This window comes from Bidens hawaiensis, unplaced genomic scaffold, assembly GCF_021521415.1.
Source record: "Bidens hawaiensis isolate Kalapana, Puna unplaced genomic scaffold, B.hawaiensis_p1.1 tig00024856_1, whole genome shotgun sequence".
In the NCBI taxonomy this organism is placed as follows: domain Eukaryota; kingdom Viridiplantae; phylum Streptophyta; class Magnoliopsida; order Asterales; family Asteraceae; genus Bidens; species Bidens hawaiensis.
The window spans coordinates 164,201-189,582 of NW_027493946.1; the positions used below are offsets into that span (position 1 = coordinate 164,201).

General features: G+C 34.7%; 2 protein-coding genes and 1 pseudogene across 3 annotated transcripts; 1 reads left to right on the top strand and 2 right to left on the bottom strand.

Moving 5' to 3' along the window:
• Nucleotides 1-2,695: 2,695 nt before the first annotated feature.
• LOC143570240 (uncharacterized) lies at nucleotides 2,696-5,546 on the bottom strand. Its single transcript, XM_077055938.1, has 5 exons — nucleotides 5,416-5,546; nucleotides 3,998-4,081; nucleotides 3,775-3,883; nucleotides 3,414-3,523; nucleotides 2,696-2,842 (listed from the first exon to the last, which is right to left on the bottom strand). The coding sequence occupies exons 1-5, from the start codon at nucleotides 5,496-5,498 to the stop codon at nucleotides 2,707-2,709; spliced, it is 522 nt and encodes a 173-aa protein (XP_076912053.1). The 5' UTR covers nucleotides 5,499-5,546; the 3' UTR covers nucleotides 2,696-2,706.
• A 1,742-nt stretch (nucleotides 5,547-7,288) lies between these two features.
• LOC143570241 (exocyst complex component EXO70A1-like) lies at nucleotides 7,289-14,750 on the bottom strand. The gene is made up of 12 exons (XM_077055939.1): nucleotides 14,492-14,750; nucleotides 13,081-13,176; nucleotides 12,465-12,670; nucleotides 11,365-11,595; nucleotides 10,517-10,655; nucleotides 9,810-10,022; nucleotides 9,517-9,722; nucleotides 8,475-8,675; nucleotides 8,278-8,377; nucleotides 8,124-8,215; nucleotides 7,604-7,750; nucleotides 7,289-7,513 (listed from the first exon to the last, which is right to left on the bottom strand). The coding sequence occupies exons 1-12, from the start codon at nucleotides 14,657-14,659 to the stop codon at nucleotides 7,414-7,416; spliced, it is 1,899 nt and encodes a 632-aa protein (XP_076912054.1). The 5' UTR covers nucleotides 14,660-14,750; the 3' UTR covers nucleotides 7,289-7,413.
• Nucleotides 14,751-18,612: 3,862 nt separating this feature from the next.
• On the top strand, nucleotides 18,613-21,862 carry LOC143570250 (nudix hydrolase 26, chloroplastic-like; annotated as a pseudogene). Its single transcript, XR_013141892.1, has 6 exons — nucleotides 18,613-18,830; nucleotides 18,910-18,960; nucleotides 20,561-20,657; nucleotides 20,744-20,837; nucleotides 20,899-21,013; nucleotides 21,550-21,862. The product of XR_013141892.1 is annotated as a nudix hydrolase 26, chloroplastic-like (transcript).
• The last annotated feature ends 3,520 nt before the right edge of the window (nucleotides 21,863-25,382 follow it).

The window sequence follows — 25,382 nt, forward strand, 5'->3', positions numbered from 1 at the left end:
CCATCAGTGTTGGAAAAATTGCTTGTTGATATTCGGGTGGTGGGGTGCAGGGGCGGATTTAGAGTGTAAAGGGGTGGTTTTCGGAAACCACCCGAGTTTTGAAATAATAGTGTATCCATATATAGAATTTATTAGAGGAACCACCTTATAAATTAGAAAGAAACCACTCTATTTGCACTAGAAAGACTGGACTAGTTGGTAGGTTGATTCTTTTGAAAATGGAATGTCACAGGTTCGATTCCATGCAGCAAGTGAATTTTAAAAAAAAAAATTAGTGTTTTATAAAGCACACATCTACACAGTGGCTATCTCTCTCCCCTTGCTACTCTTCCTATAATCCTCTCACTGCAAATGTAAGTTTAGATTCATTTGTTAAATATTTAGTTGTTCTTGATGTTGTTAATTGTTAAGTTATTTGTTAAATTTTAGTTTTAATTTGTTAGTTTTTGTTAGTTTAATTTGTTAGTTTGCAATGAACTTTGCCTGAAATGTAAGTTTAGATTCATTTATTAAATATTTAGTTGTTCTTGATGTTGTTAATTGTTAAGTTATTTGTTAAATTTTAGTTTTAATTTGTTAGTTTTTAATTTGTTAGTTTGCAATGAACTTTGCCCGAACAATCAAACCGACCCGAACCTCGAAACGACCCGGAATTTTTAATACTCGATTCTATGAAATTGGATCATATAAAAGTAGTGCACCACCTGAAAAAAAATTCCTAGATCCGCCACTGGTGGGGTGAGAACTAATGATTAATCGGGATCAATCGAAATTAGCCAGAATTAATCGGATCGGTCTTTAATGTATAATTTTTAGTTTTATATACACACACATTTTTATATGTAATTTTCAGTTTTATACACAAATATATTTTGGCCGAAATCTCGCTGAAAACCGCTAGTTTTTACTGGAATATCGCCGGAAGCCGCTGATTTTGGACGGAATCTCGCCGCAAAACTGATGATTTTGGTCAGAATCTCGCCGGAAACTGCCGATTTTAGCCGAATTTGACGGTTGACCGATTAATTAGCCGACTAACCTAAAATTAATCAGTGAAATGAGGACTAGCGATTAATCGGGGATTAATCGGTTCATAGTTGGAATTTTTGCAACACTGGTTACTCTATAATGATGTAAATCAAAATTAATTGGCATAAGTTTAACAAAAAAAAAACTTTGAGCATGTTTTTGAAAGCGTTTATGATGGATTTGGATGTGGAGTCGCTAGACTCCATCGGTGTTCTTTAATAGATGAAATGAGTCAGGATATGGGCAATGACAATGTAAAGAATGAAAAAGGAAAAGAAAAACAAATTAGGGTTTGGATTTGATATCATAAAAGTCTTTTATTGATGGTATCAAATGATTTAATGATCATTATTTTGGAAAAAAATATAGGAGAAGAATTATAACCCTTTACAAACTCTAGATAAGATAAAGAAATAAATATGAAACAAATACGAATCAATTCCATATATCCTCATAGTTTTGTCGTAAAAGGTTAAACCTATAAGCTCAGATCCACCGTCTCACTTTGATGTCATATTTTTGTCGCATTTGCGTTATAGTAGGCATTATATAATTAATATAATGTGCAACTTTTGTTGTAGAATACATCTCTACAAAACAAGTGAGACAAAAATAGAACATATATGCAAAATGAGACAACATATCTCAACTCCATATATGTGGTGTAGGAATACTAATATTTCATGTACTTTTTGCTATTTGCATTTATTTTGATGTATAAAATAGGAATAATATTCTACCTTTTTGCTTTAACTATACTATGTAAATGTGTAAAATAACCTACAAATAATGGGATACAGAAAAATATTTTGTGACAGAAAGTAAATGATATCAATAATTTGCATAAATAATGAACAAATAGATCATTTAATCTTGAGAATGAAGATAGAAAAATATAAAGAGCTATATATGCTTCATTATATGAACAAAGCCAAGCATCAAAACCTTTTTGCACTATGTTTGCTTACAAAAAGTGTATCAATTCAACTATATATATATATATTAAAATGCTAGATAAGTTCACCTGATCAATATGGGCAGCCTAGCATTTGGGCTTAGAAATTAGCCCATGTCGGATCCAGTGAAGAACACCAATGGGCCAGCAGGAATCTAAGGTCTATAGGCTTATTTCTTTTATGCTAGCAAAATCAAGTGCTTCAGTGCTTGATAAAAGATAAAACATACATTTCAAGATTGTAGTGTGCATGTGACACAAACTACCATGGATACTAGATGAGTAGAGGTAGAAGATGGCGGGTGACGGATCTTTTAAGTGCGTGCAGAGGATACATACCTAGTTGGCTCAAGCACGCACCTCGGTCCAAATTTATATTAAAAGTACTGAATATGATGTATTCATTACATGTTATTACAAATATAATATGATGCAATTATAATATAGTCAACTATATTAGTAAATCCCTGTAATTTTGATTCATTTGACCATTTTGAGATTACATATAACTCAAATCAAACTTGTTATAAAATTGGGCCAACTAGCTTTGATATGGATTTGGTAGCAACTAACTTTAATAAAAAAAAATGGATGCTAGTAACTCATGTCATAACTCATTCATGTTACATAAGAGTATACGACCAATTTTGTAAATCCACACACACACACACAAATACATATTACAAAACGACAGTTTATCCTTTATATATATATAATTATTATTATGTAGTTGGGTCCTTCCCAAACCTCATCATAGCATGTGTTGCAAACATGGAACCTCTTTTGGTTATTTCAATAAGTTTCCCAACCAATGGCACCTTAGAAGTCTCTTTATTCCATAGTGGCTTCTTGTCCCAACTGTCCACAATTATGTTTTAAGATCAATAAAAAATTATAGTTAATTGCGATTTTCGTTCTTGTGGTTTGTCTAAATCTGTAGTTTTAGTATAAAAGTTTCAAATTTGCAATTTTCGTCCTTGTGGTTTCATTTCACTTGCAAGTAAAATCAAACTCACTAATCTTGTTAAGTCTGGTCATTAAACCCATCAGCATGTCCTTCACGTGAGGGGTAGTTTTGTCCTTTTTCTCCCCAAATAAACCCCAGTTCTAATTCGTAAGCCCCCTCATGTGCGGGCTGACGTGTATTTTGGGGAAAAATGACAAAAACGCCCCTCACATGAAGGACACACTGATGGGTTTAACGCCAGACTTAGCAAGATTAGTGAATTCGGGTTTAATTGCAAGTGAAACGAAACCACATAAATGAAAATCGCAAATTTGAAACTATTAGACTAAACCGCAGATTTGGACAAACCAACCACGGAAACGAAGACCGCAGTTCACTCAAAATTATATGTAATAACTTAGTACATAATAACATTAACAAAAACAAGAAATGTAGATTATAAAATATGTATTAATTGTATACCAATCTTCATGGCGAATGACCTTCCCATTTTCTACATAGAGCTTGATGAGTGATATCATGTCAATATCCTTTCCCAAGAACTTATAGTATTGTTTGTTGTCAATAAGTATCTATTTCAATACAAAATAGTTAGCTAGAAATCACTTGTATATTTATCTCCTATTTTTTCACATACGTTATAGACTAGTGTATTATATAATGTTACACACTGTATTATACAATACAAGTCTTAATGTATGTTAAACGAAGACGGGCATAGAAAGTAAGGCAACACATTATAGCTCGTAAAACATCAAACTGTTAAACTGAAACGAAATAATACAAAATAAAAATGAAAATTGTGTGATGAATGTTTAAATACCTCTCTTGTTCCATGAGGAAGTATATTTTCTTGTAAGGTGTACTCTACTATTTTTGACTCACTAAAGACCTTTGAAAGAGAATAAAAGGCTGACTTGATTTGTTTTACCCTGAAATTGAAAATTGTGTAGCCATAGGGAGAGAAATGAATATTTTTTTTAAGAAAAAAAATTACATATATTATATTAAAAAAGATATACAATTTACGATATTTAGTTACTTACCCGTGAGCACACATAAGCGGATCTTCAAATGTTGCATTAGGAGCATATATTTCAAAATCTTTCGGTGTGGCACGTGATCCGTACCTAATATAAGTAACGTTATAATGATGTTAAAGTTATGAATATACCTTTTACTTACGATCTATATTTAAAATTAGTTATGTGTTTAAAAAATGTTGAAACCGACTAAACCGTTCATAATGAAGCAAGTCGGCCTATCTTACTAGTTTGGGATCCAAATGGTTCATTTCATTATTCGAAGATTTAATGGTCGTGTCCAGCTTAAAATTTGGAACTCATTGTTTAACATTTTTTCAGTTGGAATTACTATTTCTATTTAATTTCAAACTAATGTTTTCAAAAGAAAACTAAAGAGTATCAATTCAAACCGTCAAAATTGAACAACTAAACTCGTAATACAGCTCTGTCCAGTCGACCCACCCAACCCGATGGCTTGGCTTGCATTCTCTAAACTCTTAATTAGCAATTCAACCAAAATCTTTGTTAAACCGTCTGTTGTGGAGGCACCATCCACCTCAGCCTTTGACCACCCACCAAACCACAACACCATGCTGAAGCCCTCCTCTCACCATCCCCCTAACACCTAAGAGGCCTCAAAAAGGTGGGGTGCACCCCATCAACCAGTCAAATATATTTATTTTTTTGGTACATTGGTTTTTATTAATCTCAACTACCGTCTTTTGTTTGCTGTCGGTCCCAACTAACTTGTTGGCTGCTGATGGTCCCAACTTTTAACGTATTTGTTCACAATGGTCTGCAACTAACAGAACCTTAACGCCGTTAGTTGCAGGTCGCTGGAAAAATGTTTTTGTCCGTAAAATTCAACATTTTTGTCCCAAACATCTTTCTAACTTTGTATCGGACATTTAGGAACCTTTTTCTAGTAAAAGCCCCAACTATTGATGTCGCCGGAAACCCTAAAACAATCGTTGGAATTGGTTGGTGGTGCTCAAGTGGTGGGTGATTGGTTGGTGGGGAGTCAATTAGTGGTGGTGACGGTGTTCAGGTGGTATTTTCTAAAAAAAAAATGTGACCTTTCCAACAAAAACGTTTTTCCGGCGATCTGCAACTAACGGCGTTAGGATTCCGTTAGTCGCGGACAGTTGGAAACAAATACGTTAAAAGTTGGAACCGTCAGCAGCCAATTCGTTAGTTGGGACCGACAGCGACAAAAAAAAAATACTTAGAATTAATAAAAACCAATATACCAAAAAAATATTTGATTAATAAAACCAATAACCCACTTTAATGTTAAAGGACATGTTACTTAAAGCTTGTTGTCTACATAACAATGATGTAATGCTTTAACTAACCAACCCACAACACACGGTCTTAAACCCAACCGAACGTATAATTACACATGGAACATATGAATCAAAACGTAATCATAAACTCACAAATTAAGGATATGTGGGAGTATATCATCCGACACCTTCTTGGATTGATTAATGTCACATGATCCATTTTCACATGTTCCCATGTTGTTTCTTAGTAACTTGTTTGTTGAAGTTAATGATGATGAGTACGAGATTAATAACAAAGATAGTGTGTGACGATTGTTTAGGATAGTAGAAGTTGAAGGTAAAGGAGTCATGAGAGGATTTGAATATAGCCACGTGGCTGCTTCATGGCCTATTAGTTGGTTTGAAAAATGTGATTTATATATAGAGAGGTCATGTTAGTACAAGTTTGGCCCGTTTCCTAGTATTCGGGTCAACTAGAAACCCGATTGTGTGGTGTAACATCCTCCACGACTACCATCAAACTATATGAATATTCAAATGAAATGATTAGAAATTATATAAATAATCAAGTTTGATCAAGTTTTAAAAAATAGGCAATGTTTTCATAACCGGCTCAAATAACGAACCGGACGTGTAACCGGTTTAACCGGTCGAATCGGTTGGACCGGCCGACTACTTTTCTCCTAAAAATGACGATTAAGGCTAAAAAAAGAATTTTAAAAAAAATTAATAATAAACCAGTACAACCGGTCTGGTTTTCCGGTCGGACCGGTTCGAATCAGTTGATTTTCCGGGAGCCGAACGATCTGCATAGAACCGGGCCATTCGATGGACGAATCCCGGTGTGACCGGTCCGATCCGGTCTCAACAACATTGAAAATAGACATTGAAATTTAACTTCCAACTTTCCAATAGACATTTAAATTGTTAGGATTCATCATGTACCCCAAGGCGGCTAAAAATATGGAAGGTAGCCAGGCTTTAGCCTTCACTCTTGGACTCTAAAAATCATGATAAGTGACTTTAGACCAATTAGAAACTTTCACGTGTTTAAAGCCAGCTAAATTTAGCCTACAAGTCTTAGCCGCCTTGTTGTAGGCTACATCGAGGCGGCTAAGACTTCTAGGCTAAATTTAGCCGGATTTAGACACGTGACAGTTACAGTTTCTGAGTGGTTCGAAGTCACTTTTCATGATTTCCAAGGCTAAAAAAGTGGCGTCTAAGGCTTAACAGCCTTCCATATTTTTAGCCGTCTTGGGGTACGTGGCGAAACCTGATTAGCTCAACTTGAATGTTTATTTGGGTTGGAGGCTAAATTTTGGTGTGTTTGTTTATAAAAATTTAGTCGAACTTGATTATTTATGTAAATTTGCTTGTTTTTATATGGGCATATTTCACATTAAGTTAACAAGTTAGTGGGACCTTTTTTTAGACCAATCAGAAGATGACAAGTTAATGGGACCTTTCTTTATACCAATCAGAAGATGACAAGTGACAGAAGTAGGCTAAACTTAACCTACAATTTTGGTTTCTTAGCCGTCAACATGTAGGCTAAAAAGATGAGAAGTCGCCTTATTTGGCTTCAAGTATACAAAATATGGATCTCGAAGCTAGCTAAAAATCAAACAAGTCGGCTAGGTCGCAATCTCAAAATTTGGCCTACATGTTGCAGGCTAAGAAACTAGAGTTATAGGCAAAATATAGCCTAATTCTATCACATGACGTCGTTTGGTAGATTTAAAGAGGGGTTTCACCGACTTTTTACGAATTTCATTGCATAAAAAGTGACGACTAAGGCTTAGCCAGCTTGTCCGACGTGACAAATTATTATTAGATTAATGTTGGATGATCATAAAGATGTAGGGTAAGTCAGCTTTTACAAATATTTCATAAAACATTCAAGACAAACTTATAAGACTGCAATAAGCAGTATAAAAGTGTAATGTGATTTTAAGATAATATTATTGAAAATCTGTTAAAAGTAACAGAATAACAAATAAACACACAAAAACACAAATCTCTCATCTTCTTTATATAATCTATACAAAATTAAGCAAACTTGGTTTTATAAAAAGCCGGTAAAACACATTTACAAGCGGTATATGGTAAATTACAGATATACCCTTTCGTCACCATTCGGATGCCTTAATTTTAAGTCTTGCCCTCAAAAAATTCACCAAGCATCCTGTCAAGATCCTCTGCTGTATACCTTATGTATTTATGAGGATTCTTACCATTTTCCACAAGAACACTAGACCCAAAAAAAAAATATATATTATTATTAGTATTACTATTTTTAATTTAATTTTGAAGTATGCTTAAATTTTTAATTATAAAATACCCGAAACGTTTAATGAAGGATCTGTATGCAGGCAACAAGACTTCAGCAACTGCAAGTCGTAACGATTCTCGGAGCTCTGAATCAGGAACTGTCCATTGAGATTGTCTTTGATGAAGCTCCTCGAATTGAAGATTAAAAATCTTTAACCTAAATAAAACATCATCATTAAAATCTGACAAATGTTTTTTATAGTTTTAGTCGGAATATTAAACGGATTGTAGGAGCATGCATGAAACCGAAAACACCAGTCCGAAAAACCAAAAAAAAAAAATTAACGAAATAACCGAACCCAAACAAAAACCGACACTTTGGTTTTATGTTTTCATAAAAACAGAACTTTCGGTTCGGTTTCAGTTTTTACGTGTAATTAAAACCGAAAAAAATGGCATTTCGGTTTTTGGTTTGGTTTTAGCCTATATGTTTTCAAAACTGACATTTCGGTTTTTAGTTCGGTTTTAGCCTAAAACCGAACCGAACCAACCTATGCACACCCCTAACGGACTGTGACAAAATAACCGACCTGTCTTTTATAAGAGCTCGTGAGGCCCCGCTACTGTTTCCGCCATCACCTCCTGATGAAGTCAAACCTTGAACCGAGAGACTTTGTAAAATCTGTTAAAGAAAAAAAATTATTAAAAAATTAACAAGGGCATTATAGTAATTTCGAACCGTACCTTGGCCCACGCGATTCTTTTATATTGATTAGCATATTGTTGTACAGTTCTTCTGTGTCTTTGTACCCAATCATCCCCTAACAAATCCTTTGCTTCAGATCTAATAATAATAAATAATATTATTTCAAATTATTAATAAGATACTAAAAAGAAGTATTACTAAACTTATTAATTTTATGTTTTGGATATTGACTAACCTGCGTACGGATCGGACCATATAGTGAGTATTATTCATTAAGAACAAGTTGGTCAATGCAGGATCCTTGTACTGCTTTGACTTTCCTTCCAAGTTGATTTGAAGGGCCTGCATTATTCGCATTGTTACAGATGCCAGCTCTGCGTTTGAGTCGTTTGACTTATCAAACTCGTGGAACAGTTGCTTCAGTGTTGATTGGTAGCTGTGAAAACATATTTGTTTGCAAGTTTCAGGTCAAAGGTGTAAAATTGGTCAACTGAATGTTTATATTTGCAATCTAGTAGAGGGGTGTGCACTAAACCGAAACGTAACTGAAATAACTGACATAACCACCCAACTCACGGTTTGGTTATGTTTCTTTTTAAAATGATTTTTTGGTTCATTTTCGGTTTTGCATCGACAAAAAACTGAACCGAAGTTTAGGCCCGAAGTTTCAAGCCCAAATTCATTATTTTTTCAGCCAAAAATTTTCAACACCAAATGGTAAAACCAAAAAGACCGAAACCGAACCCATTGTAAAAGCCAAAACCGAGCGGTTTTCAAAAACCATAATCCAAATTTTCGGTTTTTGATTCGGTTTGAGCCCAAACTGACCCATGCACACCCCTAGTTAACGTAAGTTAAGGTATTGCTTGGGTCCTTATTGACGATACTTTTAGACAGTTGACAAATGGTCAAACATTTGACTTAAATTACGGGCTAAGTCAAACATGAAAATTTTTAGTGAATATATGAATCATCATCATCATCATCATCATCATCATCATCATCATCATCGTACTCAGTATATCCCACCAATAGCAATGCTATGGTAGGGTTTGAGGAGGGTAAGATGTAGACAGCCTTACCTCTATTACCTCTATCCCATAGGGATAGAGGGGCTGCTTCCGGTGAGACCCCCGGCTTGAATCATCATTAAAAAAAAGTAGTTAAATCATTTTGTTTCAAAAATTTCTCATATATATTTTAATGTCTCATTATTTCATCTTGTATATATATGTTTGTGTTTATGTCATGTAATATGACCTTTTTTATTAACTTACTCGAATAAGAACTTGACATAATTAATGACATAGCTTGTAAGAGGATGAACGGTTCCGTCCGCAACAGCTGTTCGTGTTGCGTCTTTTTCAACCGCTTCCTCAAAATCTCCAAATGTGTCTTTTGCTGTCTGTGCAAGTCTTCTAGTCAAACCTACTGCTGCTTCCCGAATTTCTTTGCAAGCTTTACCACTAAAAAGTGTTTCAATCTGAAAATAAATAAATAAATATTAATCCACTTATACATAAAAATATTTCAATTTGTGTATTGTTATGATATTAAAACACGCATATACCTCGGAGTGAAGCTCACGCATAATTTCATACATGTCGAGAAGCACAAATAATTTCTCGGGTGATCGTTTGCTTTTGGCGACCCCGTCTCCAAAACTAAGTAACGTTGCCACACTGGCTTTAGTGACATCGGCAAAACATTGGTCTTTAAGGGAGTCAATGCCTTCAAACATTTGATCACAAACTTTTCTTTCAGCAGCAAATAATAGTTTTACCTGTTTCACATGATTAATAGCTTGTGACTAGTTGTCAAATACCTAAAATACCCTTTCAATGTTAAAAGAGAGAAAAAAAAGGGATTTATCAATATCAAATAGTCTTATATGCAATGGCCATAATGGTAAATAAGTAATTTTTAGATAAGAAAAGGTTGCAACTTTTATGGGAGGTAAAAGAGTATTTGTCAAATACCAAAAATACCCTTTAATGAAGAGGGGAAAAATAATTTACTGATATCATTAGTCTCATATGCAACAAGAATATGCGAATGTAAGTAATTTTTAACTTGGAATCCTTTTTTGTATAAAAGTATGCAACTTTTATGGGACAAAAGGAGTATTTATCATATACCGAAAATACCCTTCGATGAACAAAAATAGAGTTATCAATACTTCAATACCATTAGTTAGAACTTTTCCTAGAAACGAAAAGGTTGCAACTTTTATGAGGAAAAAATGAGAATTTGTAACATATTATTTAACCGGCTTACCGCAATTCGCATAAAGTGAATCCAAGTCCCGATTTTGAGTTCCAAAACCTCCCATTGTATCTTTTGGACATCATCTTTACTAAGCTTCTCAACTCCCAATTGGTGAAGGCTTTCTTGCAAGACTTGAGATCGGGTATCCCTAAACAACGAGAGGGGATTAGCAACAAAAAATAATTCTTTATTTCATTTATGCAAACAATGCTTTCAAGAAACAAAAGGTTTGAACAATATTATTAACAATACTAACTATTCACTAGAAAAAGTTAATATTTTTATATGGAAACTCGGTTATAAATAATTCCAACTATGCACTATTGAGAAATATAGTCCCAACTTCACACTTGGCTGGCGGTGGTCCCAACTAAAGGAATATTGTTTTCCAACAGTCCACAACTAAAGGATGGTTAACTTGGTTAGTCTGCTGCTTATGTGGCACGCCTAGCGGGCTGTTGAAAAAAAATGCACCTTTAGCTAGCGCTGTTTTTTGCCAATAGGGTATAGTTGGGATTATTTAAAATCAATTTTCTTAAAAAGAAAATGCTGCCACATAGATGTTCATTGACAACTAGGCGTGCCATAGTTAATTCCGTTAGTCACAGACTGTTGGTAAAAAATACACCTTTAGTTGGGATCGGCACCAGCCAAGAGTGAAGTTGGGACTGTTATTTGCCAATAGGGCATAGTCAGGATTATTTAAAACCAATATTCCTTTTTATATTTTTTACCAAAAAGATCCTTACTTTGACTCAAACCCATTTGACCCATTACCCAAACTACTTGGCCCGCCCTTTTAACATCTCTATCAACAACCATTCAAAAAGGGTATCAATAAAGATGGTTATTTTTACCTGTAAATAACCAAACACTGCTGAGTGTGACCAGCATGCACCATATGTTGAGCTAAATCATGGAGCAAGGGGAGAACCCTAGGTGGTATGAGAACCGGAGGATTATAAACAGCATTTTCTGCGGTGGTGGGACCCGTACGGTTGTTCTTGTTACTTGGCTCAGGTGATCCAGATGATGGCCTTAGAGAGTTTGGTAGACACTCGTATAGCCGATCAGGCTCCACGGGTTTGCTGAAAGAATTATGTTATCATATTTAGTTAACTATGGGTTCGGGTTGGTTCAACGCCGAAGGGGGGGGGGGTGTTCTTGTATGCTTACATAAACTAAAAGATAAGAGTGGACTAATTTCGACTAGTTTACTTACCAATGGGTTGATTTAGGTTATTTACATTTCTAATGGTTCAAATGCATAAAGTTAGGCCCGTTAACAAACCGAACATTCTGTGAACAGTTTGTTGGGAAGCTCGTTTATGTTTGTTTATTAATAAAAACGAACATGAACAAATTGCTTTGTGAATTTAGTTAAACGAACATGAACACATGTCTTGTTCGTTCATTTATGTCTGTTCGTTAACATGCATTTATTCTCGTTAGTTACATTTATTTAAGTACGTTCGTTTATATATTCATTTACACTTTATGGCATTACAATCTAGTCAAGTTTTATGAAGTAATAATATCATCCATTGCAATTTACTCTAGTTTTATTATCTTTAAACCCAAGAGATTGATGGTCACATTTATTTTTAATTGGTGTTCGTTTGGCTATGTTGGTTAATCTATGTTTAGTTATGTTCATTCGTGTAAGTTAGTGAACCGTTTGTTTATGCCATTAGCAAACGAACATGAACTCATTTTCTTAACAAATGAACACGAACAAGAAAACCTCGCTTGTTTAATTGTCCGTATTCGATTGTTTGTTTGGTTAAACTTAAACAAACAAACACGAACATGGCTGCCCCTTCATGTTCGTTCGGTTCTTTTGCAACTCCAGGTAAAGTTTTAAACTTTTAGCCTTTAAAAAACAGGTTGAAATTTGTCCAAAGTGTATTTTTATTGCACAAAACCAGCCTGAGCGATTTCAAATCGTTAAACGAACCTGTATGATGTTAAGAGTTGTTTAAACTCATTTTCCAGCTTGGAGATAGCCTTTGAAAGCAAGTTATTTGCATGGTTGACCACCCCATCACTGCTTTTAAAGCTTTTGTTGTCGGTAAAAAACCGAATATTGGTTCTTAATTGCTCAATAGCTTCAAGATAGCCTTCAAGATTCTCATGTGGGCCTTTAAGTATTTTGGCCTCAGCCTGCAAGTTAGAGACATAAATACAAGAAGCATAAAATTAGGTGTGTAAATGAGCCAAGCCGCTTGTGAGCTGCTCAAGATCAGCTAGCTAAATGCTCGAATCGAGCAGAGCTTGAGCTTTAACAAGCCCGAGATCGAGCCTAAAAATAAGCTTGTTTAAGAACCGAGCCCAAGCTTCACTTATCGAGCTCGAACTGGCTCGCGAGCCTAAACGAACCTATTATTTATATATCTTTTGATTTATATATTGAATATATATGTATATAATAATTATTATTATATATAAAGTTATGATAAAAATAACTAAATAACATGTTATGAAAAATAATAAGCAAAACCGTTTCCATACAAATGGACTAAAATTACCACCTTTAAAAGAAAATAAGAAATGATTAGTTAACGGAAACTAACCTCACGAGAAAGATCGAATTTGTCCAATATGACATTAGCAGCCTTCAGAGTCTTATCAATGTTCTCATGAGCTCTACGTATACCATGCGTCCTTACCTACAATAAACACATACTGCATAATCACAACTATTTTCACAAAAATTAAAGACTGTGGTCAAAAAGATGTCACAACTATTATTAACACAATTATTTTATATATGAGCTTAATGGGCTAAAACTTGTGGATACTTTTTGCATCAAGAAAACATGCATTATATTTAGTCACCATGGATTTAGGACTGCTTTATATTTCTATTTTAGACAAACTTATTCTAGACAACCCTTCTTTCACATATTTTATCCATTTCTTATAAAGGCCAATAAAAAACGTTACAATATTTTAAAAAAAATTCTCACGATTTGGCTTATGACTTGACCTGAAAACCGTCAAAACCAGATCGTGAACACTGAACACCGAACACCCATAAGTAACAGATCAAAGAACTGATCTCATTTCCATTTTGCTTATGTAGTTATGTTATAAACCTCAATACAAATTATGCTATCAAAATTTTCTCATCAAGGGCAAATGGATCGTTTTCAAAACATCATTTTTGCAAATATGTACACAAAAAGTTCTTAAAATTAATAAATAACTTTTCTTCTTTTTTTTTTACAAAAAATACACTTTTACACCAACATTTTCCCCTAATTTTCAACCAACACAAAACTGCATCAAGCACCCACTTTTTTCCCCTAATTCTCAAAATCAACTCAAATTCCTCCTATAATCCTAAATCCTAATACAAATTATTCTATAAAAATTTTCTCATCAAGGGCAAATAGATCTTTTTCAAAACATCATTTTTGAAAATATGTATACAAAAAGTTTTTTTGCAATTCAAAATACGCGCTGCAAGCTTGTTGCCTGTTTCCCTTCTGTCTTGATGTAAACATTATAACTTATGAGATTCGTATTATAATTTTTTTTTTTTTTTTTTGCAAAAAGAATTACACTTTTACACCAACATTTTCCCCTAATTTCAACCAGCACATACTACATCAAGCTTCCACCTTTTTCCCCTAATTCTCAAAACCGAAATCAAATCCCTTCTTTAATCCCTACATCCTACTACAAATTAATCTATACAAATTTTCTCATCAAGGGCAAATGGATCTTTTTCAAAACATCATTTTCACAAATATGCATAAAAAAATATAAAAAATAAAAAAGAGTCAAAAAACACCATCTTTTTTCACAAAAATAGACTCTTTAACACCTACATGTTCCCCTAATTTCAACCAACACAAACTACATCAAGATCCCACCTTTATCCCCTAATTCTCAAAACCCACTTCAAATACTACAATATACCAACTGGGTATCCACTAAAACTAAAAAAAAAAAATCCCAAAACCATTCAAAATTCACCTGAGTTGGACGCATGGCTGTTTCTAAGGCAGAAAGCCTGTGATCAAAAGAACCCAGCATGGAAACCATGTTATCTGTGATTGATTGGCTCTTGTGGAGTGATTCTCTCATTAAAGCTGCTTTCTTGGTTAAGTTATCTGCAATTTGTGGTTGAATTTGAACACCCATTTGATGAATTTGGGTGAGATTGGAGAATTTGGGGAAAAGGTGAGAGGTGGAGTGAAAAAGAGTTAAAGATTTGTGGGATTTTGGGGTTGAAAGTTGAGTGTTAGCATGTAGAGGTGGTATTATGGCTGTCTGAGTAATGAGTGTTTGTTGGATTCGGATTTTCTTTTTTTTACCTTTTAAAAGATGTTTTGTTTTCAATTTTCTTAATTTGTCAAATGTGTGTGTTTTCCTTATTCGTAACAACCATTATTTTTTTGTTTTAGTAAAATCGTTTTGCTTTACCATCACAACGTCCAGGGCTAACAATACTCGGGTTTTAACGACTCATATCGCAACGTGCAGTGCCGACAACGCTTAGGTTTTACCAACGTCCGGGTTTTGCCAAACTTTATTTTAATTCCGATGGCGTAACAAACGTAAACGAAATATATGAAATTCGCATTGACACACTGCCGAGAAGCTCGGTTTTTTACCAGCACCACAGTTTTGTTCACTCACCACCACAAACGCCCGAATACGAGTCGACTCGACGTTTCGTATAGAAGTAAAGTACACATGTCGATGCCACAAGATTCTTTCTTATTATTTTACTTTTTTTTTCCTTTCAAAATATGTTTGTTTTTTTTGTTTTTTAATTGGTGTTAAGTTTTGTTTTTAAATTTTTTATCGGTTAATGTGTTTTCTTTTTTTGTTTCCTACATTCATAACAAGCATTATGTTTTTTGTTTTACCGAAATCGTGTTGATTTATCGCCACAACGTCCGGGGCTAACAATGCTCAGGTTTTACCGACTCATCGCGCAACGTCCAGTACCGACAACGCTCGAGTTTTGCCAAACTTTGTTTTAGTTCCGATACTGTAACAAATGTAAATGAAAACTATGAAATTCGCGTTGACCCACCGCTGAAAAGCTCGGTTTTTTACCAGCGCCCCAGTTTTACCGACTCACTACCACAAATGCTTGAATACGAGTCGAGTCGACATTTCAATGATCAGCTTCTACCAACGCTCGGGTTTACCGACCAAATAAACATTGCTTTAAATATGGTAAGGAAAAAGTATAATATGTTATACGAGTATCCTAGAGTCACTGCCTCAGCATCAGGGACTGATCACGACGTCACCCCGTTCGCTCACCTTACTTTTTGTTTTTATTTTTTGTTTTCGTTTTCGTTTTGTTTTAGTTCCACTACCATAACGAACGCAATTAATGCGGACTAAATTCGCATTCACTAGCTGTTGTCGTCCGGGACCAACCGACGCTACCCCGATGGACTACCGCAACTTCTATTCTTATTTTTTTGTTTCAATTTTGTTTTAGTTCCAACACTGTAACGATTGTAGGTACTATTACCTGAATTCGCATTGATTCGTCACTACAACACCCGGGTTTTGCTGACCGATTTTACCGCGCAACGCGCGGGTAACTCACTAGTTTTTATTAAGAAAAGGGAATTCTAGCTGCAATGGTCCATCAACTTTTTAATTTATTTTTCAAATATTTTTTTTAACGATCGGCAAATAACACTCGGCCCACTCTCTCCTGTTCCAAGAAAAACCCGTAGCCCCAAGGCCTAATACAGTGAAACGTTGGATTTGAACTTAAGACCTTTCAGCCTTCACGCTCAAATTTTCGTGTTCCCTCAATGTCAGTTGAGCTAAAAATTGTAAGTTTAAAGACATAAATTTTGATTAACTGAAAACTATAACTCGTTGATTGATGCTAATTTATACTGAGAAAATAACTGTGCATTATAATTTGATTTGCTTGTTACTGACAACGAAAGTGCAAATTATAAATGTTATTGGTGACGTTATGGGTATGAACTATGATTTGATCAATATATTATTGTTTGGGTTCTTAAAATCTAATTTCCGAAATTAAATTGATTTCTAGCTCTAAGGCCACATCTAATTCTCATGATTTTGGTTGGACGATGTACGTTCTCGCTTTTCTTGAATCCAAATCCCTGATCCTTTCCCCCGATTGCGCATTTCTTCCCAGTCTAATGAAATTCTTTCAAACCTTGGTTTCATCGATGCACTGCTATCTCTTCACCTTTCACCTCCGCCTCATCTTCCATTTTTACTGATTTTTTTCTAATCGAGGCGACTCCATATGTCGTAAAGTATATAAGTTTAATTCATAACATTTTAGATAACATATAATAATTGAGTTAAAATTGACATGAATCTGTTTAACTTTTTGTAAGAGTTGGTAGACCAAGAGAAGCCATCCAACCATCTTGAACTTATGTAATAAGTATCAATAGTCTTCCTCAACACACTGGAAAAAAACTTTAACTTCAAGTTTAAATCCCACAAGTCCACAACTATAAATGATTATTAATTGAATAAAGGAACAATTGTTTGTTATTGGTTATATATTTATAGAGCGTGGTTGCATTTAACTTGCAAGTGTGTTCCACCTAAAGGACTTAACTCCTAACTTGTCTAAAATTCAGGTTATGTGCCTAGAAGAGTTAAACAAAACGAATGTTTGGTGAAGTGTTCAAAGGAAAGTTCACTTTATTTAGAAAATGAATAACATATAAATATGATGTTAAAAAATGAGCATGGACACATGTTTGGTTGGTTACATTCATTTGTTTATTGTACCTGGCGTGCATACACTCATCAGTCATCCGCGATGACGCATACTCTTGAACAAAGTTGAGAAAATATGTAGGGTTTAACACCATGTCTTACTAGTGTTGGAAGACTTGGTAAAAATATAATTTTTCAAAAACTTTAAACACAATAACAATATACGTGTGTTATAGAACTTCGCAACGAAACAAAGCATGTCCAAAATGAATCTAAGATAACTGAAATATCGATGCTCAAATTTGCGTATATGAAATTTTCAAAGAGGTGAAAATGGGTGGAAACTTGTCTCACATAAGAGGTGAGTAGAACCTTAGAGTGACATACAAGTACAAGCATTCAAACAATATTATTTTCCTATGCACCATTGCACAAATAATAGCATTGTTTTCTTAGACCGTGTGTAGTAGATAATACCTCTATAGCGGCGTTGTGCGTCATGTGACGTCACATCACCACAGAGGCATTATACACAAAGGTGCGTAGTGAATCATGTCTCTCCCAATTATTACCATGTTATTTTTATTTTTAATTAAAAATAAAGCATGTAACCAATAGGATTGGCCCATTCTCTCTCAACCTGCACTCTATGGGAGACGCCCCCACATTAAACACCCCAAGGCGCCCAGGAGATGGGGGCGTTTTGAGGGCGTTTTAGGTGGGAAAACACCCAACTATGCACGGTCTTACGGACCCTCGCACAAACATAAGTGGCATGGGCCCCACCTTGAAATTCCAAACCCAAATGCTGCCTCGTTTCATCCAATTTAACTTGCCATCTTTAACTCACACTATATAACAAGAAAATTAAAATAAAGTGTATTATGTTTGTCCATTACGACCAGTGTTGCAAAAATCCTAACTAGCGACTAGGCATTGATTTTTCCCCAGTTAATCGCTAGTCTTCACTTCACTGGTTAATTTTGTGCTAGTCGGCTAATTAACCGGTCAACAATCAAATCCGGCCAAAATCGGCGGTTTTCGGCGATATTCCAGCAAAACCCAGCTGTTTCCAGCTAGATTCCAGCCAATTTCTGGCCAAAATATGCTTGTGTATGTATAAAATTGAAACTTACATATAAAAATGTGTGCGTGAAGTCTGATCCGATTAATTCAGATTAATCTCGATTAATCCCCATTAATCGCTAGTTCTCACCCATTGCTCGACTACCAACTAGCGATTTTTACAATACTGATTACGACCATTCATAACATTTTACTCAATCCAAACTCGAGACTAGCTGAGCTCGGACTTTACTCGTTTACGCCCAAGGGCATTTTAGTAAAATTGAAGAATATACAATGCAAGCCACCAATCAAATACCAATCTTCTCACTCACACTTTAATGGCAACAACAATATGCCGATATTCTTTTTCCTCAATAACCCTCCATTAAACCAATTAGTCCTTACCAAAATCCCCAATAAACCCATCAAATTTACACAATTGCCACCCACTTTCTCCACTCACCACCGTCTGATTGCATCATCATCCGCCATGGAAGCACCTCCGGCAGGGTACAGACGAAACGTAGGCATATGCCTCATGAATTCTGACAAGAAGGTAACTTTATGAATCTTTTTTCAATATTATTGATGCCCAGATTAAGGTTTTTGAATAATTTGTGGTTAATTTGGTGTAGATTTTTTCGGCTTCAAGACTCGATATCCCGGATGCCTGGCAGATGCCTCAGGTAGTTTGAAACTTTGAATGAGTTTGTATTTAGGGGTTATTTGGTTTTAGATCATGTCGGGCTGGCAATTCGTGTCTTAACTAGGAGTGTGCGTGGTGCGGTTCGGTCACTCAGTGTGGTTTTGGGCTAAAACCAAACCAAAAGGGTTTTTGAAACCGTTCGGTTTTGGTTTTTTCGGTTTCAGTTTATGTTATGGTTTCGGTTTTTACCCTTTGAGTTTGAAAATTTTAGGCCAAAAAAGAAAGTTAGACAAAAAATAATGATTATTAGATCACGTATTTATTAGATTCTTGTAAATTACTTAAAAAAAATTAAAAAATAAAATCTAGAAATTTGGTTCGGTTTGGTTTGGTTTTTTTGGTTTTTATAACATGCAAAACCAAAACTGAACAATAAGTTCGGTTTTTACAAAAACATAAAACCAAACCGTCGATTTTTGTTTTGGTTCGGTTTTTTGGGTTTCGATTTTTTGGTTTTTTTGGTTTCTTGCACACCCCTAGTCTTAACGGGTTTAACAGGTTAGAAATGACGCGCTAAACACAAGTATCAAACCATAGTTATCAAATGCGCTAGGCGCACTCAAGGCGCATAGGCCTTGTCTAGGGCCTAGGCGCAAGGCGCAAAAAAAAATGAGGGCCTAAGGAGAAAAAAGCGCGCTTAAATAAAAAATTAAAAATATATTATGCATATGAAAAATAATACCATTCTTCGAATAAAATAAATAAAAGCTATTATATAACATTTAATATCATCTAATTAGTACCAAAAGTTCTAAAATAGTCACGATTCATATGTAATTCCAAAGCTTAAATAACAAAATGTGTCAATATAATGCGTTTGACCTATCCTAGATCTAAGTTTCAATAGCACTCCTTTGCTTCTTTTGCTCGGCTTTTTATCTTCTTATTATGTTATCAGCATAGGCAATGCCGAAGCGCTCGCCTAGGAACTAGAAGCGCATTTATTGAGCCTCGCCTGAAAAATGTGCCTAGGCGCAAGAAGCAAGGGCTTTTAATAACTATGGCTTGTATGTTAATCTTGGTTCATGGGATGGATCAATTATTTAGAGTTACATTTGGTAATGTCAATCTTAATTATAAAAGATTGCCCCATACTGTCATGCTCATCGGTTTGGTGAGTATGGGCATATCTGTTTATGGTCTTATGTGATTAAAAATTTCTCGTTGGGATGCCCATTACAAGATCTTGATTTAAACACGCCTAGAAATGACTTGAAATGTAAGATACTCAACTATACGTCTAGCAATTCCGTAATTTTAATGATTTTAACTTAATATTTTCTAAATGATATAATGCCTTAATATATAAGGTGAGGCTAGACGTACCCTCTATATTTACTAAACACGCCTCCTTTTTTTTGGGGGGGGGGGGGGGAGGGTGGTACATTTAACTTTACCTATATTATATGTTGAACGCACTCGCCTTGTGAGTAAAAGTAGTGAGATGTTGTGATCGATTTAGTATGGGGAGGGGTTACGGGTTACACAACGAGGGGTATGCTTAGCACAACCGTTAATGTATTTAACGTAATTGGAAAATGAGTCACCTAATACTATACCCTCAAATATATGTGTGTTAGGGTGGTGTTGATGAAGGTGAAGATCCGAGAGCTGCAGCTGTTAGGGAATTAAAAGAAGAAACCGGTGTTACATCAGCCGAAATTCTTATGGAGGTTTGTATATTAATTACATTATACATTATAATTTAGTTTCATTACAACATTTAAATTATCCTTAACTTTTAAAGATTTATGATCTTGCAGGCCCGCACTGGTTGACCTATGACTTCCCTCCACATGTCCGGGAAAAACTTAACCGCCAATGGGGTTCCGACTGGAAAGGTCAAGCACAAAAGTGGTAAGTTAATAATATTTTTTTTTTCAGTTTGTTATATAAAATCTTAACACGCAACTTTCAGGTTCTTGTTTAAGTTCACTGGTAAAGATGAAGAAATTAATCTGTTGGGTGATGGCACTGAGAAACCCGAGTTTGGAGAGTGGTCTTGGATGTCACCAGAAGAAGTGGTTGACTGCGTAAGTCCCCCCCCCCCCCAAAAGGACGCGCGCGGGTAGCGATAACCCTTTGAGGACATATTGGGAAAAAAAATTGACCCGTTTGACTCATTTTAGCGCATTTCATTCTGTTTAAAGTTAAAAATTTCAAATTAATTCATTCTATTTACGTTCTTACCCATTAATCGGTCAGAAAGGGGTGTCAATATTGCTAGGTTGAATAGTTGAACCGAGACGCTACCTGTGTTTCATTTTTAAAATCGTGTAACCCAAACATGAGTTGTTTAACTTAACCCATTTATTTAAACGAGGCAAACGGGTTGGAATTGTGCTAAACAGGTTATAGCGTTGTAATAAATGGGTTAAACGGGTTGATGAGTTGACCTGTTTAATTAAAAGGGTTGGTGGGTTGAATGGTTGACTTGTTTTTTGAACGGGTTAAATACTTAAAACATGTCAACTTAAGCACGACCCGTTTATAAACAGGTCAACCCGAACACTACCTGTTTGTTAAATGTGTTCGATACAACCAAAAACTTTATTTTTTTCACTTGCAGGCTGTGGATTTCAAGAAACCTGTTTACAAACAAGTTATCGACGCTTTCTCTCCGCATCTTCAGTAAAACTTGTTGATCGTGCATTTTGACCCGATAACGCACCAAGCTTCCGCCTTTTTATCAAAAATAGTGGTAATAAATTCTTTTTTGTGCACTTTGTGATACTGGGATTGTTTTGGATTGGTTTTGTATGTGTTCCGAGTAACATATACTATCACTTCTTTTATGAGGCAAGTATAACGGGCATGTTTGGTTCAACAGACTGCAATGAAATGAAATTATAGATTATGTTTTGACTAGATTATAAATCGTGTTTGGTTGCATATTTTCCTTGAAGTTATTTGTTTGGTTCAGTGGACTTTAATGACGAAATCGAGCCATTTTGTTTGGCGTGACGTGCAATATCTGAACCTGGTAGGATTGACATGTCACTGTTACATATATCGTAATAGAAACCTAATTATATGATACGTTTGCTTAATAAGAAAACCTAAGCCATAATGTGTACAATTGACTTTTGGCACGTATTTGGATTGGTATTTCGGATGATAAGTAATTGTTTAATAAAAATAGTTAATAAATTTTTAAAAAATATATATTAGTGAATATAAAAGGTAGAACAGCTAATGGTTATGTGATGATGATGTGACCGTGCTTTTTTTCATATTTCGTGTTAATATGACATAATCTACATACCATAAATATTTTTAAATGTAAATAATTATTTAGATATTTATTTATATAAAGTATTAAAAATTTAGTCATTTTTAAACATTTATTCATCACTTAAGTTTGTCTATAAAGTATTAAAAAAGGTTCAAATATATTACTCTAGAATTCTAATTGTGTACCAAATAAACTATTTTAATAAATCATGCCATGTCTACATTACTTTATGTAGGACCATATCTTTAGTTTTGATTAATATTGTGATTTCAAGACGTCACACTCATATAATATAATTAGTGTTATTCTGATATCACATGATATTCCACGAATAATTTGATGAAGTGTTGTCATAATCAAAACAATAATAAAAGTTATCCAAAATAATTAAAATACTGGATCTTAGATTAAAATCAAAATTATTCCTTCTACAACATTAGTTTAAAAAAACATGGCTTATTTAAATAATTTATACTACAAACTATTCGTACGAATATATGTAGTATAGATAATTTATACTACAACATTACATGCTTGTCAAAGAAGCCGTGCTTTAAAAAGGTGTGCTCAATTATATTTTATAGGGAAGGTTACTGTCTCGAATTTCGTTCATGACAAATTATAGTTTGTGAGCCAACAATCATTGGAATTCTTACCATGATGGGTCTTTGGACGTTGGGTTCCTTTAGATTTGATGAGGGACAGGGGTCACCAACGCTTTCTAGAATCCGTCTAGACGTAAAAACAGTACACTCTTTTCATTAAATAAATCATATGACAGGAGTGACGTTCTTCGAAAAGGAAAATTTTCAAAATAACCCGTTTGAATAGAGAAGTTCCCAAAATGATCCCCTATTTGAAAATTTCTAAAAATAACCCGTCGCAAATTTCATTTTCATGCATAAATCCGAAAGTCAACGATGAGATTCAACAACCCAATTAGAAACTGACGATGAGATTGGAGAGCCACATGCCAGTTTTTAATCGGGTCGTTGAATCTTATTGTTGACTTTCAGATTTATGCGTGAAGATGAAGTTGCGACGGGTTACTTTAAGATTTTTCCAAAAAGCATGTCATTTTGAAAACCTCTCTTTTCGTTCATGACAAATTATAGTTTGTGAGCCAACAATCATTGGAATTCTTACCATGATGGGTCTTTGGACGTTGGGTTCCTTTAGATTTGATGAGGGACAGGGGTCACCAACGCTTTCTAGAATCCGTCTAGACGTAAAAACAGTACACTCTTTTCATTAAATAAATCATATGACAGGAGTGACGTTCTTCGAAAAGGAAAATTTTCAAAATAACCCGTTTGAATAGAGAAGTTCCCAAAATGATCCCCTATTTGAAAATTTCTAAAAATAACCCGTCGCAAATTTCATTTTCATGCATAAATCCGAAAGTCAACGATGAGATTCAACAACCCAATTAGAAACTGACGATGAGATTGGAGAGCCACATGCCAGTTTTTAATCGGGTCGTTGAATCTTATTGTTGACTTTCAGATTTATGCGTGAAGATGAAGTTGCGACGGGTTACTTTAAGATTTTTCCAAAAAGCATGTCATTTTGAAAACCTCTCTTTTCAAACGCGGGTTATTTAGAAAATTTTCCTTTTTCAAAAAAAAAAGAGAAACTTACTGTTTGTGTTCTTGTGGTTTTAAGGCGGAGGCATAATGAGTCCCGAAGAAAACTTTTGAACTGGTTGAGTCCCTGTGGTTTCAAAAATGAACCATTTGAGTCTCTGCCGTTACTTAACTTTCAGAGTAAACTTTAATTTTCTGAAACCACAATGACTCAAATTGTTCGATTTTGAAACCACAGAGACTCAAATTGTTCGTTTCTGAAACCACAAGGACTCAACTAGTTCAAAAATTTTTTCTGAAACTCATTGTATCTCCGTCCTAAAACCACGCAAACGATATTTTTCTAAAAAAAAAAGGAATAATTTGATGGTGTAATAAAACTATAAATTAGCATGCATGTGGGGAAACATGGTGTGTAGATTTGACTATCTGACTGGAAGTCAAAAGAAGGCTGAAGCGAATCTGCACCTTCCATTAATCTAGCACAACAACATCTGGCCGTTGAAATGATAATCTAATTAAATTAGCATCAGATCCTAGGGTTTATATAACTTACATTCAGCAACACTTTACAATTTATTTGCCATCTGTAAGTAAAGTGTACGTACATTAATTAATAATAATAATAATGGGATCGACGTCGGAGAAGAAGAAGAGAGTGGTGGTTGTTGGTGGCGGAATTGCCGGCGGTCATATTTGTAAAGCTCTTCATAAACACAAGCACTTTGATTATACCTTAATTGATTCGTAAGTTACTTGTCTATATGCTATCAGTTAATTCGATATCAAACTATAAGGTTTGATTTCGAATTAACTGATAGTTTTTGACATAGTATCAGTTAATTCAAGATCAAAGTATGTTATTACGTGAATAACATACCATTCTATTTGATCTCGAATTAACTGTGATTCACTGAATAACATATGATAGTTTTGATCTCGAATTAACTGATTCAGTTAATTCGAGATCAAAGTTTGTTATTCAATGAATAATAATATAAGTTAATTCGAGATCACGAGTCAGTTTGATCTCGAATTAACTGGACGCATACTATCAGTTAATTCAATATCAAACTATATTTGAGTTAATTCGTATTTGATATCGAATTAACTGATAGTTTTGGTATCGATTTAACTGACGCAAACTACCAGTTAATTCGAGATCAAAGTATGTTATTCACTGATCTCGAATTAACTGATAGTATCTATTCATGTACCATCAGTTAATTCGAGATCAAGTCGACTCAGTCTTTATGTTATTTTAGTGGCGAACACCTTTTACCAAATGCCAGTAACTCGTTTTTCATGTTTACAGTATCGGTACCCTTTGGTTTTAGTGTTTTTTTTTGTTGTTATTTTCAATGGTACTGGCATTGATACGAACCAAAAAAATGGGTACGATATTGGGTATAACTTATAAGTTATAAGGTTTCACTCGTTTTTGATATCAGTACTTTTCAGTATCGCTGTATCGGTACGGTACTAATCTCATTCCTAATATGTTATTCACTAGGGATGAGCATTAGCATGTTTTTACCGAATACCGAGTACTGGTACCGTGCAAGTAGTGTTTGGTACCGG

Bases quoted from the DNA above. Each gene is read 5' to 3' on its own strand.
- LOC143570241 (XM_077055939.1), bottom strand. From the start codon at position 14,659: ATGGGTGTTCAAATTCAACCACAAATTGCAGATAACTTAACCAAGAAA. The intron at 9,723-9,809 runs GTATATGCGTGT...ATTTATTTTCAG, and splicing joins TGCGTGAGCTTCACTCCGAG to ATTGAAACACTTTTTAGTGG. The intron at 7,514-7,603 runs GTATTTTATAAT...TTTTGGGTCTAG, and splicing joins TCCTTCATTAAACGTTTCGG to TGTTCTTGTGGAAAATGGTA.
- LOC143570240 (XM_077055938.1), bottom strand. From the start codon at position 5,498: ATGGGAACATGTGAAAATGGATCATGTGACATTAATCAATCCAAGAAG. The intron at 4,082-5,415 runs GTGAGTTTATGA...TACTTATATTAG, and splicing joins CTCCCACATATCCTTAATTT to GTACGGATCACGTGCCACAC. The intron at 3,524-3,774 runs GTATTTAAACAT...GTATTGAAATAG, and splicing joins TTCCTCATGGAACAAGAGAG to ATACTTATTGACAACAAACA.